Source organism: Neolamprologus multifasciatus, chromosome 18, assembly GCF_963576455.1.
Source record: "Neolamprologus multifasciatus chromosome 18, fNeoMul1.2, whole genome shotgun sequence".
Classification (NCBI taxonomy): domain Eukaryota; kingdom Metazoa; phylum Chordata; class Actinopteri; order Cichliformes; family Cichlidae; genus Neolamprologus; species Neolamprologus multifasciatus.
In genome coordinates this window covers 26,677,126-26,699,473 of record NC_140456.1, presented here as the reverse complement: position 1 = coordinate 26,699,473, position 22,348 = coordinate 26,677,126, and the positions used below count along the sequence as shown (strand labels likewise).

Sequence of the window (22,348 nt, the reverse complement as noted above, 5' to 3'; positions counted from 1 at the left end):
AAATAAAGTATTCTGATTCTGACTCTGATTGTTTCAGGATGACCTGCCATTATCCAATGACACATCTGCTTACCTGTATCTTTTGCTCGTTTCTCTTCTTTTCTATTTTTTCTAAACTGAGCACCTGATGGCTTTGAACTTTTCTTGTCCATCTTCCATTTTAATTTTGCACTCCAGTATGAACACCCGTCCCCCAATTTGAGGATCGCCACAACATAACCTAATAGACCTACACCTTAGTTTACAGATTCACTTTGTCTAAGGTTTATTTCTGGGATTTCACACAACCCAGGATTCAAATCATGAATACATAATGGGCTTGGATTTACAACATTATAAATGAAATGTGCTCTATTTGGAAGCAGCCGGCCCCCCTCCCCTTTCGACGGGTTGTGTGTGAGACTTTAAATCATCAAACTGTAAATTATAAATGTTAAATTGTTATTGATCCCTTTACCCCTGGTCCTAAAGTGTAGATTTATTTTCTTACTCTTCTTATATTTATTGTTTGTTTACTTGCACTGCTGTAACTGGAGCCTCGTTGTCTCGTCTCTCTATATATTGGACTGTATGTAGTGGAGATGACAATAAAGTTTACTTTGACTTCAGCAGTAAGCAGGCGCACCGAGGGCTCTCGTGCTCACTTTTCGCGTATAGAATTTCGAAAAAAAAAAAAAAATTGGCGCAAATTATAAGTCTGTATCATGATGTCTGGTGTTTTCGTGTTTGTTGTTTTGTTTTTATTTTGTTTTATTTTGCGAGTTGGTTATTAGATGCTGCTCCAGCCGGCCAGTGAATCCCCCGCCGCTCTGCCCTCTCCTCCCAGTGCCGCAAGCAGCAGGCGCAACTCGCAAACGGAGGGCGCCCTTACTCCCAGCAAATGGGCGATAGAAAACCGATCGGTGCCTATGACATCCCCAGTATGCGCTGGCATGATGTCGGGGCAGCAAGAGTACGAGCAATTTTTTATTTTAATTTTTTTTTTTGCCGATGCCCGTGATGCCGCCCCCCCACCACGATGCCGCCCCGGGCAACCGCCCGTGTCGCCCGTATCAAAAACCGCTACTGCCTTCTGATACTACTTTTGATAAACATTAAGCAGTACAGTTTACTGGGTACACTGTGCTAAAACCAACACAGTCCAATGAAGTCCAGCATTAGACCCTTTAACATTTAGACTTGCCGTTGGTTAACTTTTTCTATGTTCTAGCATTTTGTTGTGAAACACTTTGGGATGTTTCTCTTGAAATGGATGCTGCACTAATGAAATTGCAAAATTGCACTTACTTTTTACTTGCAAATACTGCTGTATCTGCTGACATATTAGCTAATTCATAATAGAAATTGGACATTTACTTCTACATTTCTGCTTTTTTCATTCGATTTAGTAATGCATACTTAATGGTGGATGCTGAACTCTTTTAGGAATACTTTATTTATAAGTCAGATAAAAAGGCCCGTTCCACAGGTGTGTTACTGTTTAATCCAAGCCAGGATCCCACAGTACCAAATCTAACTACCCTGCCTCAGCTGGTGATCGGAAACAATAGAACTTACTAGACTATAAAACACAATTCTTCCATTTTACCTTTATTTACTTACCATTATTGGTATTGGTTTCATTAAACAGCTCTACAATTACACTTTAATTTACAGGCTGTGTAGACAAAGTGATTCTGTCAGTGTTGTTCCAAAGAATATAATGCAGTAAATCCATCATTATAGACATCAAGTCACCAGACTTATCAATATACTGTCCACAGAAGATTACCAAAGCACTAATCCATATGTATTATACTTATTTTATTACTAGCCTAATTAAATAAGCAATAAACAAGATTACATGCATGTATAGATTAAAGGAGGCTACCCTAATAGATGTACAACAACAGAAATATTGATGAACAACTTAATCAATATAGCTACCGCCAGTTGATCAATACATATAGCATCTCATTTCAGAAAAACTATCAATATCCCCTCCTCTTGTATTATTATCTTTTTCTAACTGCATTTATTGATTTTTTTGGCCACTCGTGGGAATGCTGACATTATCATTGATCTGGAGCTGTCTGTAAACAATGTCCGATATTCTCTCCCTTTTTGCTCTGTCTTACTCTTCGTCGAGTGCTGAGGGTTACGCCTGGCTTTTGAGCTGCTAAGGTTTGCCTGTAGAGTGCATTAGGGTTTAAGAGCTGCAAACAGAGCCAACGACAGCAGGGAGGGTGAACCGAGGACAGTGAAGTGTCAAGTTGTGGGTTTTAAAACCAAAATAATCAGATTAAGAAAATCACACCGTTTAGCTGATGGACACAATCTCCTGTGGGTTTTCCACTGAAGGTGACCATTTTCACATCACACGTTTGACCCATTGTCACTAATAAGTGCTGGTTACGAGAAGAGACTGAGGCTATCGCATGCTTTGGGAACTACTTTCATTTCCAAGGCTTAAGTCATCACCTTCCATCTCTTTTCCCAGATGTGAGTCAGCTGCATGACTTGACTCACATGTTGCTTTGTCAGATTTCTGTCTACCTCCTCCAGTAAAAAGACGCTGATGCTAGGTTTAGATGATCAGAGCAAAGAAATCAAAATTCCAGTGTGCTCAGAGTCACTGATTCCAATCTCTGGCCTCCCATGGGGTGACTTTAGTAATCAGTGCTTTCTTGTGAATGTTGTCCAGCAGAACAGCAATAAGGTAACTTATATAACTGTTCAGTCTAACGTGGAATGTGTTGTTGGATTTCTTTTTTTTCTGTGTTGCCTTTATCGGATAGAAACAGTGAAGATAGACAGGAAAGCACGGAGAGAGAAATGGGAAGCCACGCAGATCAGACTCAAACCTGGCACATGGTTGCCTGCTCACCCACTGAGCTAAACCAGCACCCAGTGTTGTTGGATTTCTAATAAGGATCTCTAACCACCATCAAATAACAAGTCGAACAGCTGAGCAAAGGGTCCAAATGAAACAGAATAAAACAGCCTTCAGTGCAATAGCACTTTTGGTACTCAGAAAGGCTGTTATTGCCAAATCCTTAAAGATCCTCCCCCTCAATCTATCTGTGCATGTTGTGCTGTTAAAGACGCCTGGGAGGAGGCAGAGCCCGCTGATGGAGTCCCTCTGGATCAGCCCGTAGCTCCGTTACAGCACAGCTTGGCACTCAGTAGATAGGAGCAGTCCACTTTTCTCTCCCCTGCTGAATCACACATTCCTAATGGTGGAGGTCAGCGCAGAGGGAGTACCATAGCTCCAGACACATTGATGATTGTATGAATTACTGCTGCGCTTAATTAGGTGATTTTTCTCTTTAAAACCGGCGAAGGCTTTCTGTAAGCGATATTTCTCCGGAGGCATGCTTTTCATTGCCTGGAAGGTCACTGGCAAATGGCATGAGAACGAAAGCGAACAAGGTCAAAAGCCTCTGGCCAGGTGCCAGTGGAAATACAGGTTTCAGTGGGCCGTACAGAGTGCAGTACCTGAGGTGTAACGTCAGTCACCAATGGAAACGTATACTCGGTCTTCCCCTCTGCTTCTTTGAGGCTCCACAGAGAGCGATTCTGTTAACGTACACAAGAAATATTGAAATTTGATTGGCATTTTCAATCTTTGCTATCTCACTGTTAACTTATCATTCGAAGGCTTGTGTAAGCACAGACCCTCCGCTGTGTGGTGATGTTTTGCCTCAGCGGTGATAGCAGCTACCATGACCAGCCTCCGCGCTCCTCCGCTCCTCAGATACTGAACATGTGGCAGAAGAAGATAAAGAACCTCACTGGTGAGATGCTGCTGTGCTGTCAGCAAATGCCTGCTAGTGCCAGGTGAGCATATGGTGAGCATCAGAGCATGCTTGCAGTGTTTGATGAAGTCAGTGTTTGTGTTCTGTCAGCACTATATTCTTCTCGGCCCTCCTCCCATGGGACTCCTTCAGACACATATGGAGGTAATTTGTTCAAATTCTTCAGCGGAGAAAGAAATAAGAGGGAGTACATGGCCTTGGGATTTGGGATTGGGAAATCAGTTTGAGGAGTTGGGGCTGGGATGGAATATGTTTCTGGGGTATGTAGAGGCAGGTTTTCTGTGACTAATGGCTTTGAATAACATGTTGCTTGGGTATTGAGATTTTATGGAGGTCAATATATTTGACTTGATAGAAAGCAGTAAAAGTAAAGTAAAATTCCCACTAAATGAAACTTACAATCGTCTGTAAGTTTTCACCATTCCTTCTATTAGTGTTGTAGTTGTTAGGGTAGCTAAAACTGCAAAGTCCACCTCATAATCATGCTATCAAATTTGAAACGGATCATCCCTCGGAGAATCTGAATGTGGGTCATTCCAACTCAAATCAGTGCGGCTCTGCTCGACCGTCTCTGATCTGCATAAAAAATGATGGTACAAAACATCCATAATGAATGCTGTGAAATGTTAGCATCATATATCAAATACTGGTCCCTCAACACACTTTCAGAACCTTTTTCTGAAATCTGCTTTTCCCTACCATCAACATGAATCAGGATCTGAAATTTAGGACAGATACATCTAAAAAAAAAAAAAAAAAAGTCTTGGAGAACTGGCGAGTTAAAATTTGGAAAAATAATCTAGGACTCCTGCAAAGTCCCATATTTGAGCACACATTAATGCACACATCAACTTGGAGGAAATCTTGGCCATTTTTCTCTCACGACCACAACAACAACAATGCTTTAGAGAGGAAACAGTTACCAAAAGAAATCACAGAAGTGCCAAATTTCAACAGAATGATTACATGAGTAATGTCATTACATGCACCATATATTATGGTAATCGCTCTTTTACATTATGTAATGTGTGGGGGGGAAACAGTATAAAAATCAATACTATAAATAAATGAAAAGCTTTCACTGTCAGGAAATCCATTTTATTTTAAAAGAGAGAACTTGACTGTTTAAACAGGCAAAAGGTCGTTATAATAGTTAGGAATGCTCTGAGGACCGAAATAACTTCCCCAGAGGTTGTTGTGATGTCAGAATCCATCCGTCCATTTTCTCCAGCTTATCCGGGCCGAGGGTCACGGGGGCAGCAGCCTAAGAAAAGAAGCCCAGAACTTTCTCTCCCCAGCCACCTCCTCCCGCTTACACCAAGTTGCTCCCAGGACAGCCGAGAGATATAATCTTCCCTGATTATCCTGAGTCTACCCTAGGGCCTCCTCCCATTAAGACATGCACGGAACACCTCACCCACGAGGTGTCCAGGAGGCATTCCTGTAAAATGCCCGAATCATGTCAACTGATTCCTTTTCAAAGCATTCAAAGATGGAGGCCCAGTCGGTCTGATCCCTGGCTTTTGAGGCTGGGACATGTCAGAATCTGAGACAAATTTCTCAGATCAATAGTTCGATCATCATCAGCACCCCATCACAAGCAATAAAAGACACTATCAAAAAATAATGATTGCTAGCCATCCACACGTGACGTGACTTCCACAGACAAAGAGAGACGTCTCCAAAACTTCAGGAGCAAGCAGTAGTGTCTGTACAATCCTAACATTACTAACTCTAAGTAGTCTATATATTTCAGAGTGTTTTAGGCTGAGGGTCCTGATATAGCAAATGTTATGGCAGAAATTTGGCCTTCCTCCTGATGTTTACAGTCTGTAGGTACAAGGAGAACAAAGAGAGAAACGAGGAGAGAGGAAAGAGACACGTATTCAGAAAACTGCTTACAGCAGCAGAACTTAACCCCAAGATTCTGCCAAGAATAAGAGCTTCTGGGCATGGACGCAATATATTATGGCTAACATTAGCGCTTAGAGGTTTCAGAAGGCGCGTTAGCTTGTATTGTATTAGCATGAGTGATGGAGCGGATAAAATAAGCTTACATAATAACATGTTAAAAACACCTGGTCTTTAAATGTTCTCACAAGCTGCTGGTATAGAGATATCACATAACGCGATGTGTTTCTGTGTAATGTGAGTATTTCAGCCTGGTATTGATTGTCTTTGAAACTAATTGTGAGCCGTGAGCCAAGAAGAGAAAAACTCTCAGAAAGTCAGAAAACTTGGCACAGCTCAAAAGCCGAGGTCCCCCGAGGAGCCAGCCGTCATCATTCTGTTCTGTGAATAAGAAAAACATGCCCAGCGGAGCCGTAATGAGGTCACTTATCAGCGAGGGCACTCGGAGGGTGTGCCACGCTTCCTCTCAGCATCCCTCCATCTGTCAGAGGGAGAGGACCAGTGACCTCAGCAAGTCCTGCCAATAATATCATGTGGCGTCAAACTCCACGACGGGCTTCAAAGTTGACGGAAGGAGCAGCAAGGCCAAACTTTGTCGAAGAATAGACCAGGTCTCGTTTTCTTCTAACTGCAATAGTTAAAAAAACTACAACTACACAAATGCTGTTTTTCTTTTCTGTCCAAACTACCAAAAAACATCTGAAAGGATGCCCTCGGAACATTGTGCACGCATGACGAGAAACACCATCGCTAATAAGAGTTGCATGACAAATAATCTTAGATGGCTTTTAAAGTCTCTGTGTATGCAGGGGGCAAACAACAAAGAAGAAAGACTTCAGACCGACCACAACAGTGCCGCAGAGTTCATGGGAAGAATTTGTAAGTCACACAGAGTAATTACTTCACAAATATCAGGAGTTAAACCACAGTGGGAAAACACAGCAGCAACTTCTCTTTTTGTTCCCCCCTCCAAACCACATGACAAGGATTTCATTACTTCAGTGCTGAGAGCTTCTGATTAAGAAAGCCTCTGAATCACATTCAGGAAAGAAAAAAAAGTGGAAAACAAAGAAACAAACAAACAAAAACAGAACAGGACTTTGTTTGTTGGTGTGGTGACTCGTAAAAATATACTCTGCACACAGCCCCTGTCGCCTTCAGTAACAGCTGTTGATACGAGCACAGCTTTGAGCACATCTCGCACCACTGATGATTTAATGAAGTGGTTCAGGACCGGGTCGCAAACAGAAACACCGCGTCAAGCTTGTGCCGGTGGACGTGCGCATTTGTTGAAGAGAGAATGCGACTGTGCGTCTTGGGTTTGAAGATGCTGCCATATTTGGCACGCAAACTTCCAACAGTTGATCAAACTAAAAGTGAAATGTCTTCAGGATTTAAATGAGTTGATTACACCACACATGTTACGCATAAAGTTCTCATTTTAACAATTCAAATACATTCAACTGGTATTCTTTCACAGCGTCTTGTGTTTTTAATTACACAAAGGCAGTGAGACACTAAAATTTGAATACTTTAGCTGGGCGTGTCTAATGTAACCACTGCATCCCAAATGAAATAGTGTAATTGCTGAAGTCTGACACACTTTTTCTTACTCATTTATTTTGAAAGGTGCAATAATTAATGAAAAAGGTGCAAGCTGTATGCACTCGCCGGACACTTTATCAGGTGAACCCATTCAGATGTGCAGTCAACAAATCTGCAATATTTAAGAAAGAGGAACTAAGATAAGATAAGATAAGATAAGACTTTATTAATCCCTCGGGTGGGTTCCTCTGGGAAATTCGGTTTCCAAAAGCACAGCACCGACAGAAGTTACAGAGCGTGAGCAGAATATTATATATATACACACACATATATAAATACAGAGACATATATAAATAAAATATACGAAGGGGATAAATAGAATAAATAGGAATAAAATTAAAAATAAAAATACAAGTGAATTGCACATTTCAAGTATTGAAGTCTATTGTACCGTTGACTATTAACAAAAAGTATTGCACAAAAAGTATTGCACAGTGAAGTGAAGAGGCACTACAGCTTAGTTGTTCCCCCCTCTGTTCCCTGTTCCCTTTCTTGACGGGGGTCTTTTTGTTGCCTCTCCAGTGCACTTATTGTCACTTTCATTTGCAGCAAAGCCAATGAAATGGTATCAAAATGGCTTATGATTCCTGCATAGACTGATATTCCTGCCTTAGTTTTACACTGTGATGATCACTACCATAAATAACTGGGTTCATTCTCTATAGAGAGCAAATGTAATTCAAAGTTGGAGTGCTGAATATTTACGTGAAAACAGACGTCTGTTACATTCAAGCCCTTAACACTGTTTTTAATCCCATCAGCATCTGAATATGCCCGATTTTTAAATGCAGAGTTTCTGGTGACAGTAACACAGCTGTAGTAATGCTTTTTACATGAACCAGCAACGGCCCATTTGCCAGATCTGCAGAAGCGAGTATCAGTGGGACAGAGAAGGCAGAGTAGGGTAACGTGAGGTTTTAAGGAGGAAACCTAGGAAGTGTACAAAAACGGTCTGTACTGCAGCTATGTGAATCCATTCAGGAATTATTGAGATGTTTTGTTTTGGACTGTGTTCCACATAGAATACCTAAAAATAATCCATAATGTAGCCTAGCTCAGAGTGGACACACACACACAAACACACAGTATGGTGTAGTCTTGTGGCAAATTAAGACACTGGAAACAGTAATTTAGCAGTAGTCATAACACAAGGCAGCTAGTACACAATAGCATTACTCTTGACATAGTCATATAAACAAAACACATTTTGCAGCTTATTAAACTAATCAGTTCTGGTCTCCCTCTGGGCGCCGTGCCTCAGCAGCTCAGGAGAACATGCTGGCACATAAAGAAACGTACAGTTAAACAGCACAACCTGTGGAAAACATATACATTTATATAAGGGCAGGCAAACTATATAGCCTCCAAGCGTTTTCACATGTGAATGTATTTTACCGCTCTGCCATAGTTTGTGTGGACTCTATATTATTCCAGCGAGTCATTGGGGAGAGGGGTTAAAGCCTGGAATGTTCACCATTTCCCCCACAGGAAGCTCCGCATGGAAGTCTAGTATTGCCCCACACCCAAAAATCGCTCCATCACACGCACTGGCTTGCCAGCGACTACAGAGATATAAAGAAACAGAATTTTGGAGATTTTCTTTTTTGTCTTCAAGTAAAATAACATAACCAAACACACTCTCGCTCTTGGTTTTAGGCGTTTTATTAAAGACATTTTTATTTTTGATATAATCACACAGTTTCATCGTACAAAATTTCACAAAGTTAGAAAAATACTCAAACTCTTTAAAAAAAAAAAAAAGTACTGAAGCTGTCTGCTTAGAGAGCTTTGTTTTTTTCATAAAACTTAATATTCATGCTCTGCCTCTTCAAGAAGCTCGTATTCCATTTACACAGGTGTCAGAGTCATAGTGGACATTTCACCAAAATGCCTGCTGTACACACGCACAGCACAGCACGAACAACACAACACGCGGGGGGAAAAATAAAAAATATACAAGAATGCTCAGATTCTATATAAAGTACATTTATAAACACGTCAGACTAAAGTTTCAACTCCGTCGAGTTAGGATGACATTTTGATATTTCACCCAGTGGTTACAGTTATCATTGTGCTAGGTAATTACATTAAAAACATACAAATATACTGGCGTCATTATAAAATGGTCGTCTATTATATAATGCAGAGCTAGCTCTAGCTTGTTGCTAGCCCTTTTGTGTTACTTTACATGACTTTGAGTTATTTACAATGTGCTGAGAATAATGACTAAATTGTGCTTTGGTACTGAAACAGGTAGCTGCTGCTCTATGAGTGCGCGTCTTGTTGTTTTTAGGTGTATGTGTGCATATACAGATGTACTGAACATATATACACACACACAGACACACACCTGTATAGAATCCAATACATCACAGGATTTGTCATCATGGGAATCATCACCAAGATTAGTACTATTACTAATAGTACAGCAGTCCCTGCACCCAACAGTGCTCCTGTTTTGAGTTGTGTCAGTTGGAGCAGGTGTTTGTTCTCTGGCTATAAACACTGAGATATACAAACTTGACATTAAGGTACACTGGCCATAAAGGCCACACACACACACACCTCAAACACTTGTGAGTACCCGCTTGGTACATACAACAGGCATTTCATTAAATGGCTCAGTGTGGGCTTGTCCTGCCCAGCAGAAACAGGCCCACATCCAAAACATACGCCTTCACTGTACTTCCCAACTACTGTTACTTCTGTGCAGCTTCTACAACATTACATCGTGCACATTTTTTTTTTTTTTTTTTAAACTTGACGGCTTACAAAGCTTTCCAAAAGCTTCACTCTATGTCATTCAAGTGGTGACAAAGAATACTGAGTTTAGTGCTATAAATCACACAGACTGCTTGTTTTACAATCAAACCAAACGAAAAAAAACATCCTTCCTGAAATTAAGGAATTTGTTTGGTTGCCATGGTTTGTTAGGACAGGTCACACAGTGAGCGAGTAGCGCCCGGCACTCATAGATGCAGCTGAGGCAAGAAAGCCGCACACAGCTTTGTTTACAGCTGCCAGTTGACATCTCCAGCAATCTTCATAACACAAAACAGGGACAAGGATCTCTTAATCAAAAGGAGGTCAGCTCTCTTTTCCACTCTGAGATTGTCTGGTAAATCGGAGGGGAAATAAAGACAAATTTCCATTCAGAAAGCTAAAGTCGCTTAACTGCTTTTCCGCAGCGTCTTCTCATCCAGTGAGATGTTCAAGACTCCGGATTTGTCTGCATTTTCCAGATCTTTGAAGTTTCCATTATTCAGTATTGACTAGTGGCTGTAGTTGTGATTTAAAAAAAAAAGAGAGGCACAGGTCAGGGTTATATACAGTCACTCTGCAGCCATCTCTATGCTATGATGAGGTGGTTGCTCCGCTCTCTGATGTCTATGGCGGGGACAAGTTCTTTCTTCAGAGGGGTTGAAGACAAAGTAGAGCGTCTTCCTTTGGGCTTGAACAAGTCTGACACAAAGAAGACCTGTGGAGAGCATAGAGAGAACACTCCTTTAACGTCTGAGCAAAGGTGCAAAAGGTTTAAAATGTAATCAAATAACATTAAGAATGTAAGATAGAAAATAGACAATGCATTGTTTATATGGAGGGAGTATGTCAGTACTAGACAAATGTATTTTTTTCCTCCCATTTAAAGTCTTATTCCTCCTACTTTCACTCGTACTTTGTCCTTTAGAAATAGTTTGGTGTTCCTCAGGGTTCTGTATGTGGTCCCTTTGCTTTTTCCACTTGTAAACATGCTTTTTGCAACATAAATTATAAACCGACTGTGCGTTTAAATGATGAAAGGAAAAAATCTTTGCATCATTTACAAGGCACAGTCTCACCCAATATAGAACATCATTACCATTGTCATTTTCTTACATACTGATATGGAAACCATTAGTTTACACTCCATAGATAATGCTCACTGTCATCCTAAGACTTAACATATAGACCCCAACAGCATCCACACACACAAAAAACATCATTTTCTACAGATAAACATTTGTGGTGATGCAGGAGTAGGATAGTAATTGGAGAAAATCTAATGAGAGTGAGGACATCCACAACACCAACCTGGTGGGCAAAGAAGCCACTAGAGAAACGCAAGGTGGGCTTTTTGGTTAGCACCGACTGAACTTTCAAAATAAAATAAAAGCGAGGGGATTGTCCAATAGAATGGCATCATTCTATTAGAAAGATTTAGCCTGTGCTCTCTTCAATTTCTGAACAAATCTAGTGCACTAGTTTGCAACACAGCCACTCACTATGCAGTAAGCCACCAGGGCTCCTTGTACGAAACCAGCCAGCACGTCAGTGGGGTGGTGCTTGTGATCAGACACGCGGGACAAGCCAGTGTAGAAAGACATCATGATGAGGGTGAACTGGGTTAAAGGGCGAAGCAGACGGGCTCCATGCCAAGTAAAGCGAGACTGGAGGTAAAACTGCAAGAGAGAGACGATGACATACTGAGTATTCATGCAGAGAATAACAGGATGAGTAAGACGGTACGAGAATAAAAAGGTCAGAAACTTACCACCAAATAAAGCATCGTGTACATGGAGAAGGATGCATGTCCAGAGAAGAAAGACTTCCTGAGGAGAGCAGATGGCAGTCAGCATTTGGAAACGGCTTAAAAACACAGCGGCCAATCAAGCATTTTATTTGGGATATTTAGAACATTTTGAGCTTTGCCCGTTATACCTGGCCTCTTGAACTTTGCTCTCCGGGCCCCGACACTGGTAGTCAGTGATGTAGCCCAGAGAGCAGTTGACCGTGGAGAAGTCAGGATCGCACACGTCAAGAAAGTGAGGACGCAGACGGCCCACTGACACTTTGGCGATATTGGTGAAGGAATGGCTGACTGCACAGCCGAAGATGAACACCCCGACCTGCTTGTACAGAGCGGAAATGTACGGGTTCCCCACAAAAGACTTGGAGCCTTCATTCAAAAAGTAGATCCTGTAGCTCTCACCAATTATAATCTGAGGGGGAGAGACGGGAAACAGTTTCAGTGACACGACTGGTAACAAAGACAACAAAGACCTATTCCTGAGGGAGTTTTTATTCATTTATATGTTAAATATCAGAACAAATAAATAATGAACACACTATTAACTATTAAGACCATAGATGTTGTTATTACAGCTACAAGAGAATGCAGTGATTCTTTGAGAAGAGCTTGTTTAGAGTTTGAAGTGTTTACCTGTGCCATTCTACAACTATAAAAACAGTGAGACGACCGGGGTGGGGGGGGATGGGGGGTGTCAGACCGAGTCCACCTTGTATAGTTTTCTAGAAGTGTGTAAATAGACCGCAGTCTAAACCAGCGACTGATGGAGTGAGGCGTGTTTAGGAGGAGGTAACTCAAAACAGCTGCTGGACCTCAAAAACGCCTCGCAACCCCCCCCTCAGCCTCCCTCCTCCCCTTCCTCCTCATCCGCTGTTGTCTCAGCTCGAGAGTGGAAGGATGGAAGTCAGCATCGGAGGAGGGAGGAGGGGCCGGGCCCCGGTGGTTCTAATCAGGAGAATCGCTGAGCTGGGTGCTGTGTCTGATTCTGGAGGCCAGACTCCACAGGCGCTCGTCGGGGGCACGTTTGTTTTTCCCCTCCGCTGGCCGCCTTACCGAAACAGCTCAGACTTCACAAGGGACTTGTGGGTTGTTTTCATGTTAGTGTCTCAGCTTCATAAGAAATTCTTTCGAGCGGCACAGAAATAAGTCGGATTCTAGGAAAGCCTCTCTGCAGAGGGATAGCCCCTTAAGAAGATTTAACAAGCTGATAGTGCGAGCGTGTCATTTTCCCACCACTCAGGCCTTTAGAGCCGGCTCGACACAGCTCAGCGGCTTTCATGGGAAAGAGGGGAAGGGGGACAAAACACATCTGGTTCTCCTTCTTTGAGAGATTTTTGTTTTATACTTTGCGAACGAGCTGGCATTCGAGAATCTATGGCTGTTGCACTGAAACCTCAAAGATAATCGTGGGGCAGGACACTGATTTGTGGCTTATGTCGAAAGTTTCGCATTTCCAAAGTGACACAGTGTTTTCTTCCATTCTAATAAAGTTGGGCATAAATCATTTACGACACATTGGATTCTAGTTCTATAGTGGGAAATGAAGCACTAAATGGCTTAATGTTTGCGCCTTCTGGTTCAGAGAGGTTGGCCAGAACGCTCCAGGGGGAGGGAAAAAGAAAAAAAAAGAAAACGTGGATTTTAAAGTGGGGAAAATGCGATATTTGGCAGAGCCTTCTTGTTTGGGGCTTTCGCCACAATTCCACCCCAGCAATTACAGTATTTAACCAAACAACCATAATTGCACAGCCAGGTCTCCTCACCATTAAAAGCCCCTGAGGGCCCAGAGTCTGTGCTGGTGACTGCAGGGCGAGACAATGACAACCGGCGACATGTCGCTCTGTCAGGTGACAGCATGTGCAGCAGCGCTGAGCAGAATTATCATCATCATCATCATCATTAATGTGTGCATGCTCCATGCTCCTGTCCAGGCTGCAGCATCACATAGAAATGTCAACGCATTCGTGTGAAAAATCACAGATTTTTCAGTGATGTCTGATGTTGTCTTATTGACAAACCCATTACATAAATCATTTGGAAAATGACAACCTGTAATGTATACATACTGTGAGTATTTCAATGTGTTTCTTGGCTGAGACTATAAATGTAAGAATAATGGGTTCGCACGTAGTTAAGAAAGTGCCTGTGTTACCTTGCTGTCCATTTATTTTAGTCTTATTTATCCGTTATTGCGTGTGATTTGGATGTTTGTGCTCACTTTCTTGCATGTCAGTGGTATTTGTGTAAAATACTGTGTGTGCATTTATCCTGTCGCAATTCTATAACCACGATCAAAGGATCTACGGTATCGTACCACAGTTCCTTTACCGTGATCACCAGTGTGAGGCCTTTAATGCACGCTGAAGGTTTGTAGTTTGCTGAGACGTAATTTTTAATAGCCGTTTACGTAACTAGTGAACTGGAAATGCACTAGAACAGGGGAGGGCAATCTCAGTCCACGAGGGCCGGTGTCCCTGCAGGTTTTAGATGTGTCCTCGAACCAACACAGCTGATTTAAATGGCGAAATTACCTCCTCAACATGTCCTGAAGTTCTCCAGAGGCCTGGTAACAAACTAATCATGTGATTCAGGGTTGTTGACCCAAGGTGAGATCTAAAACCTGCAGGGACACCGGCCCTCGTGGCCTGAGATTGCCCACCCCTGCACTAGAACAATAGAATTAATCTTCAGTCGACCTTTCGCCTATTTGGGGATTTTTCTGTGGACCCTAATTCCAAACTATTCATGGATTTTTTTCAGAAAGGATACCTAAAATATTTGCTCCTTATTTTCATAAGGATGATAGCTTAAGATATATTTAGTGTTTGCACTATTAAAATATGCAGTTATAAGCGTTTTTAGACGGGGTTTCAAGTATTTGTGGATTTGAGTTTTTCGTGGCAGCTGTGGTCCCTAACCCCCGCGAATACCAGGTGTTGACTGTATTTATAACTGAATCATCAACTCATCATCAGGCCTCTCGTAAAAATTTCCATTTTTTTGCTGTACAAATGAAATTGTCAAGTAAAACTGTGGTCTAAACATTGAGGATTTTTATACACCTATACTCACATCAACATGTTTTACACGCGTGGATTATTTTAAGTGCAGCTGTGCACTCTGAGGTGTTTGTGAAATGTTAGGCTTCTCTCTAAAGGGCCCGGTGATGGCCATCTGAAACCTGAAGCAGCAACATTATCTGGAGCAGAAAGGGCCGTTGGGCTTCATCATCGTGGCAAATAAAAATTTGATTTGATTTACAGGAAATGTGCACAGGTTCGTCGTCATCGCTTTCTCACAGGAATTTCCAAAAACCTACTCAGTGCCTTTTGCTGCAATCACCTAAATCATCTTAAATCCCACCCCTCATCCCCCAAGGCAAAGCCCTGCGAAAATGTTGACAGGCTGTTATCTAGAACGGGGTGAAACTAATAATAAGGCGTGATGATGCAGGTACGAGGAGTCGTCGTTCCAGCCATCTCCCAGGACAATCTCAGTTTATGGCCAGAACGCATCAACCGTAAGATAAAGCCCAACGATAAACCCCGCATTTCTCAGCACATACAGTAAAGCGCACAGAGAAGATTGCGGGTTTACTTGGTGGAAAACACAACTGTTCTAATCTAACAGCTGGAAAAGTGTAACAGCGTTACTACAAATCTGTGCTGGACACTTGGCTGTAACAATGAATAAAGACTGATGGATGATGACAAAGGATGGTTAAGATCAACTGCAGTTCAACAGTGCTGCTAGTATATGGGCAAGGTGCAAAAACATGAGAGGAGGTGATGACATTAGTGGTCAGGGTGAGAGGACTTACAGAGAGGATGGAGATTAGAATGCCAGCAGCGCTAAGCACACCGTCGCTAATGGTGTCTCCGTTTTTGGCCGGATACTTGATGGACTCATCGTCGCAGTAAAACCCTCTATGGTAAGGCTGAACTGCGCTGGTTTCAATGACCAAGAAAGGCAGGCCGGCTAGTGTGAAGAAGCAGCGAGCGGCACAGAGAGGAAGGAGGGTTGGTGGGGATGGGTGATGGAGAAGAAAGGGAGAGGGAGAAAGAGAGACGGAGGTGCTGGGTTAATGCCACGCAAATTACAGGAGGACGCGGATACAAGCAAGAGGTAACGAGCAAACACGTGGGACCGGCTCAGTTCATTCTGTGGCTGCTATCCACAACCGATGGAGAAATTATTCCAGTTTTGTTAAACTACAACCTGTTTTAAGACGGATTTTGGACAATCACTGCTTTCAGACTTATCTGTAACTCTCCAAGCCAGCTGAAAACTGACTTATTCTCTCTGATAGAAAAACGAGCTCAGATTTGGGATAACACATATATCCAAATCCAAGCATATAACAGAAAATTTAGTGAAGTGAAAATCTTTTTTAAAAAACATACATAAGCAAGAGTGTGGGAAACTGTGTGTGTGTGTTTTTAGGATCATTTTTTAAGATTTCATAGACTAGATGACTCTTTGATCATCTTAGGGATTTGCTGGTAATTGCATTATTATATAGTCCCATTTCTAAAGTGTAAAATATTTAATTTTATTGAAGCAGTGAAATAAATGGAAACCGAGGCAGCCTGAAGGGCAGCGATTAAATCTGAAAGTTAACGACACCGCGCAGTGGAAAATGGTTGGCGGTAATGTACATGATTTACAGTCAATGAGACAAAACCACAGAGTGAGTGAGAGGCTGCTGAACCAATCAGACCCCCCCCAAGGTGTCACAGTGCAGCCGGTAATGAACTGAGAGCGTCCCGACGTGTTCTCTCGTTTTCTTACTTCACCGCGCAGGAACTTACTGAGACCACAGGCACAGTGAAGCCCACTGCCGTGAGCACCGCAGTGGACACTGTGCTGTTCTTATAAGGCAGATTGATGCTGCTGTCACTGCAGGAGAATCCTCTCTGGTAAGGCGGGAAGGGAAATTTGTGCAACAGCACGGCAACGAGCATCACTGCATGGTTGGACAGACACAGGACCACAAACACAGACATGTTGGATCAACAGACAGAAAAAAACAAAACACATTTAAAACATTTACAGTAAGTTTACGAGCTTATCGCATCCCGTTTGCCCGTTATCGTAAAAAGAAGAAAAAATGATAACCATTAAATCAAATCATCACCATTTTGCACTTGACTTAAGTGAACCGCTTGAGCCGAGAATAGCATCAAATGATTTCAAGTTCCCGTTAAGAGGGTAAGACGGGCCCTGTTCTTAGGAGGCAATGCTGCTGTTAACTGACAAGAAAAAACACATGCTATCAGTCCTTCCTTTCCTGCTGAAGTACTCTTAAAAAGGCCCTTTTAAAAGACGCCTCGGGGGAGGTGTTTGTGTCCGATAGACTGAGTGTTTTTCGGCAAAAGTGCCAAAAAGATCTTATTTGTCTTCCGACAACAAACAGAGTGGGCGTAGCTAAGATGCAAGCCAACCCCCCCAAAACAACAGCTTATTTTCCCCGTCAATTTCCTAACAGACTTCAGCGAGGACTTTGATATTTGAGGGTACCCAGGGGGAGGCCTCAAATCTCGGACAGAATTTGGAAAACACACTTTCAAACGACTTCAAAGCACCGTTTAGCTTTCGAGCCACTCTCTGAAGACGTTCGCGATCTGCAGACATGAAGAAAAACAAGCAGACTGGTGGTCGTTTTGGGGGGGAGCGGGCACAATTTCTCAAAATAAATGTCAACACATGCTCCAGTCACTGCTGAGCCCCGTTACACACACACACACACACACACACACACACACACACACACACACACAAACATACAGCTGACTCGAGGGTGCCTTTGAAGGTTCAGCTGTGGGCTGGCCTCAGGTTACAGACAGAACTCTGGCACTCTGAATGCCGGGGTAACTCCTGCCACATTCAGCAGGATTCACATTATTAATTCTCTCGCTTTCACTGTTGTTCTTCAAACAAACACCTGGATGGAGCGGCTGTGAAGCAGGTCCAGTGAAGAAGAAAAAAGAAAAAGAGCAGGGTGGGACATATTAACAGCTCTGGAACTGTAAAAATACACTGCAGTTTAAAGTCTGCTAAATCCTGCATGTCTGATCCCTTCAGTTTGGTTAGTCTGGCTATGAAAAGAGCAACACGAGCCTTTCCAAAGCAGGGACTTAGTCTGTTCAAACTGCTGATACAAAGGATTTAGGGAGGGAAAATAATAATAAAAAAAAAGGGCACAGAAGCTCAAAATGCTACATGTGAAACACTTTGACCCAAGAGCCCCGACCCCTGCGACCGCAGCTAAACACATTCGCAAACCCACAAACCACAAGGCCAGAGACTGATGGAAAGAAACCAATGGATGGCAAACGGCCTGATGAACTTAAGAGGTCACAGCTTTTGAGGAACCAGCGTGAGGTCAACGGTTCCAAAGCGGTGATTGGAATATATTAAAAAAGAAAAAGAAAAAAAAGTGACGCCCTGCTTGCCTCAGGTTTTTCTTCCACAGTCCTTTGACCCCCTGCATCCGAAACAGAGCTGCAGCATCAGCAGTGAGTGTGGCATCTTGGGATTTTCCCTGCCCTCCTTCCTCCTTTCCCCCTCATCTAAAAGTCAGGGGGGGAGGGCGAGGTGGTGGAGGGCGTCCTCATCACTGCCAACAACAACACCAGTCAGCAGGCGTGAGTCTACCATTCGCGCCAGCAGCATCGGCCCAAAGACAATAAAAAACAAGCAGAATGCTGGAAGATTTTTTTTTCCCTGCAGTTCATGATCTCCTTCTCGCACGTCTTCTCCAAAACAACTGTGGAGACCAAATGTGAAAATAGGCAAACCCTGTAAACAAAGACCGATGATGACTTTTTCAGCTCACGAATGAGCGCGGCGTAACGTCGAAACACGGCAGAAGACGCATCATTAAGATGTGACAGCTCCATGCAGCCACACCTTGTGGAAACTAGAATAAATATGCAGTAGACGCACACTCCGAATTCAATCCTCACTATACTCCAGGAGGCATTCGCCACCACGGCTATTAAAAACAAACAGACGCACATTTTCCACTTGCAGGGATCCCTCACTGTCTGCTGGCCTAAAAAAGTATACATACACGTCTGAGGCAGCTGTGACATATACACAGATGAAGTTGTTTTCACCCCCACACACACAGTCATTCAGCAATTGAGCTACTTCACAATTTCAGCATGGGGGGTGGGGGGTTGGCGCAGGTCTGCTTGCTTGGGTTTTAATGAAAATCCCAGTGAAATCAATTGAATCACATCTTGACTGCCACACTGGACTCACAATATCATTTAACACAAACATTTAAACTGGAACACCTCAGTGCTTTTCTCTTTTCTAAAAGGTCTGTGGGTCGAGCTTTTTTTTATAGAAACTGTGTCACAAGGAGGAATCGAGGAGCCTACGAGTTCCTGGAAAGAGACTGGATTAACTGGAAATAACTCGTTTCAGAAAGAAACCAAGCTCACGTTTACTATTCCCAAAGGAATAGTAAACCAAATTCTAAATATAAAGACATTTTTAGTTTCAGTTTTGCTTGTTTTGCTTGTAGAGGCTTGTGTTGGCTTCCAACGCATCCAATTACAATTAGTAATGAAACACATTATGAAAGTGAGGTTCTCTGTTTTTCTCATTCTGGTGAGCAGGCCTTAAGGGATTAAAAAAAAAAAAAAAAAAAAAAAGGTGTGGTAAAAAATTCAGACGGTTACCCATTAACCGCCAATCACCAGCTTAGTTGTGAAGCTGGGCAAAGGCACGGGTAAACGTGATCAGGCGATTAACTGGAGAGTCAGTTGCTACAGCTTAGAGTTAACGTGAACCCAATCACCCCCTCGCCTCGGGGCTGATTGAGGGGCATCTTTCTTTTTCCTTCTCCCAATTCAGTTCTAGTCAACACTGAATCAGCATGACTTTCTCATCCAGCCGACTCCCCCTGTTGTTATCTTTACATGCACTGGCGTGTCCATGGGGAGCACATTCACACAAAGTGCATGACAGAGCTGGGGAGCAATATCCTGGGATGCAGTTTTCCCCAGAAGTACAAATCAGTGTGTGAGAATGAAGGAGAAGTGGTGATTAACCAGCGCTGGCCAGACGTTTCCTCCTTGTGGTTGCTCTGTTAAAGCCACATCTTTAGCCAGAAAAAACACTCTTGGTTTGTTGACAAGCTCCTCTGTGGGAAGTTATGTACATACAGGAGAAACGACGGGGATTTACCCTCCACAGAGATACAAAAAATAAAATTACACTTAAACTAAATATAGCTTGTCAAAGAAAGATTGTTTGTCGTCTAAACCACTGTTAACAATAGCTTTACCGCTATCCAGTATAGTTGCGGCTTTATCTTACCACTGCTGCGGTGTTCGCAATCATGACTTTACACCAATATTCCACTGAACAACAAGATGCAAACATGTGGTTGTATCACAGCAGAAAATGAAGTCAAGGGTCTGAACCACACAGCACCCTCCCCACTTTTAAAACGGGGACTTTCATGTTCTGAATGTTTCACCCAGTGTGTGCAGCTGCTGAACATCACAGGACCAGAATGGATCCCCACACACACACTTAGCTCTGACCTTTTCACCACTTCCCTTAATTACACCACACACACAGAAATATTATGCCAGATGTTCAGATCTGAAGAATTCCTGCTGCTTTGGAATGTGGGTCATTCTGGAAAATAAAATGAACAGTCAAAGCAGAAGTCCATACAGGTGTGGGTGGAGACCAAAGGAATGTATATCCCTCCTGGAGCACTTTATTAATTTCTTTCCACTTGGACTGCATTTTTTAGGGGTTAAGCTAATGTAATTTTTGGAAAACCACATGTACTTTAATAGCTAAATAAACAGGCCAGAGTAGCTAATGCTTTGTTTTAGTTACAAAGTTTGTGAAAGCTGGAGTGGCAGAATCACATGTGATATTATCACTTTTTGTCTTATTTAATACACATTTTTACAGCAGACATGAAGAAAAGAGATGCAAATGCAGTGTTTTAATATCACAAATGAACTACAGGAAAAATAGATTTATATTATTACTCAGTGGTGTCAAACATATGGTCTGAGGACTAGAATCGGCCTGGGAAGGACTTTAATGTGGATGTCTTTGGAAAATAAGGAATACATTTTGACCTTTAAACTGCATATTCAGAATTTTTTCTACTGATTAAGACTTTCCCCCACAGCCATACATGCTACAGTAATGAAGCTACCGATAAATCATTAAATGACAGTAAAGTTCCGTTTTTTCCACAAATCTACATGCCTGTTCTTTTTACGCCTCCACAGAAAATAAATAAATACAATGAATGAATTAGCAATTTTTTTTTTTAGCTTTATTAATACAGGACAGCCTGGGCAGACTTTCACACATTTATTTCTTACAATTTCCGCCCAAAGAGTCTTGCAGAGTCCACTTTCTTCCACTAACATGCTGCAGCATTTCTAAACTGCACTTCTTTTTCTTATATTGAGAAGCCTCGGGAATGAAATGTGCAGTAAAAAACTACTTTTCTCTTAAAGAAAGTGTCACGACATCAAACGAGCTCGGCATCCCTGGTATCGAGTATAAGCCGGGGCAGCCGCGCACGAGCGAGAAACGGTCCATTTGAAACACGGCAGAAGTAACAATGAAACGAGCAAGAACCCGCAAACTTCCCGCCAAAGGTGCCCACAGTAACGTGACGCGACTCTTACCTAAAAACAGGCAGAACAGATCCACTCCGACCAGCAGCTTCCTCCTGCTGTGGTCTTTGCAGTTATTGTTGTTGAGCGAACTCCCGCCGTTCTTCGTGTTGGCTGCCATGGCTTTCTCATAGATCAGACAGCGTTGCATTTAAAGCGTTTGCGTGTTTGGTTAAAAGAAGGAGGAAGCAGAATAAAAATGAATTGATAGCTGTTGGAGTTTATTTCTCGGTCTACAACACGTGTCTCTACAGGAATCCTTAGTAGGAGCGGTCACGCGAGTATCTTTAGTCAGCTGGAAAACACTGTGGAAACTACTCGCTCCTCACTAATGGCTCACCTTCTTCTAACCATCCTTTACTCGTTTCTGCAGGGATAGGTCCTGTCACAGCCTTTCAAGAAAACCCCTCCTCCGGCTCCTCCTCTTTCATGTGCCCGGTGGGGACTCCCCCCACCCCACTCACCTCTCAGGGCTGAGGGGCGCCCCAGTCAACACAGCAGCAACAAAGCAAAGAAAAAGAAACTTTTTTTTCTCTCCTTCAAATTCTGGAGCAAGTTCTCATTTTCCACTTTAAATAACTCATAGATGGAGGGGAAAACCAGTAGGAAAATTTCCTTGATTTTGCAGACTTTGTGCTCATCCATTTTCTTCTGCTGTCCAATTCAGGGTTGCAGTTGGACTGAAGCAATTTGAGCACTGCAATAGATGCAAGTTAATTACAGTTGACAAAATTAAGTTACTGAGGCACAGCCACCACCTAAATCCAGCCCAGATTATTCATTTATATCACTGA

At 42.5% G+C, this 22,348-nt stretch overlaps 1 protein-coding gene across 2 annotated transcripts; it reads right to left on the bottom strand.

Moving 5' to 3' along the window:
* Window positions 1–8,959: 8,959 nt before the first annotated feature.
* Window positions 8,960–22,031, bottom strand: LOC146498157 (phospholipid phosphatase 3-like). 2 transcript variants are annotated; one of them, XM_085139761.1, is made up of 6 exons: window positions 21,567–22,031; window positions 16,692–16,846; window positions 12,012–12,292; window positions 11,845–11,902; window positions 11,576–11,752; window positions 8,960–10,791 (listed from the first exon to the last, which is right to left on the bottom strand). In XM_085139761.1, exons 1-6 carry the CDS (start codon window positions 21,703–21,705, stop codon window positions 10,663–10,665), a joined length of 939 nt encoding a protein of 312 aa, XP_084995887.1. In that variant the 5' UTR covers window positions 21,706–22,031; the 3' UTR covers window positions 8,960–10,662. The 2 variants fall into 2 exon arrangements, with proteins under 2 accessions (XP_084995887.1, XP_084995886.1); XM_085139760.1 differs by lacking the exon at window positions 16,692–16,846 and adding an exon at window positions 15,701–15,858 and having other exon boundaries at window positions 21,567–22,025.
* Window positions 22,032–22,348: the final 317 nt, after the last annotated feature.

Excerpts from the sequence above, each read along its gene's own strand:
- LOC146498157 (XM_085139760.1), bottom strand. The coding sequence starts at position 21,705 with ATGCAACGCTGTCTGATCTATGAGAAAGCCATGGCAGCCAACACGAAG. Across the intron at positions 12,293-15,700 it reads TTCTAATCTCCATCCTCTCT|ATTATAATTGGTGAGAGCTA; the intron begins GTAAGTCCTCTC and ends TCTCCCCCTCAG. Across the intron at positions 11,903-12,011 it reads AGCAAAGTTCAAGAGGCCAG|GAAGTCTTTCTTCTCTGGAC; the intron begins GTATAACGGGCA and ends TGCTCTCCTCAG.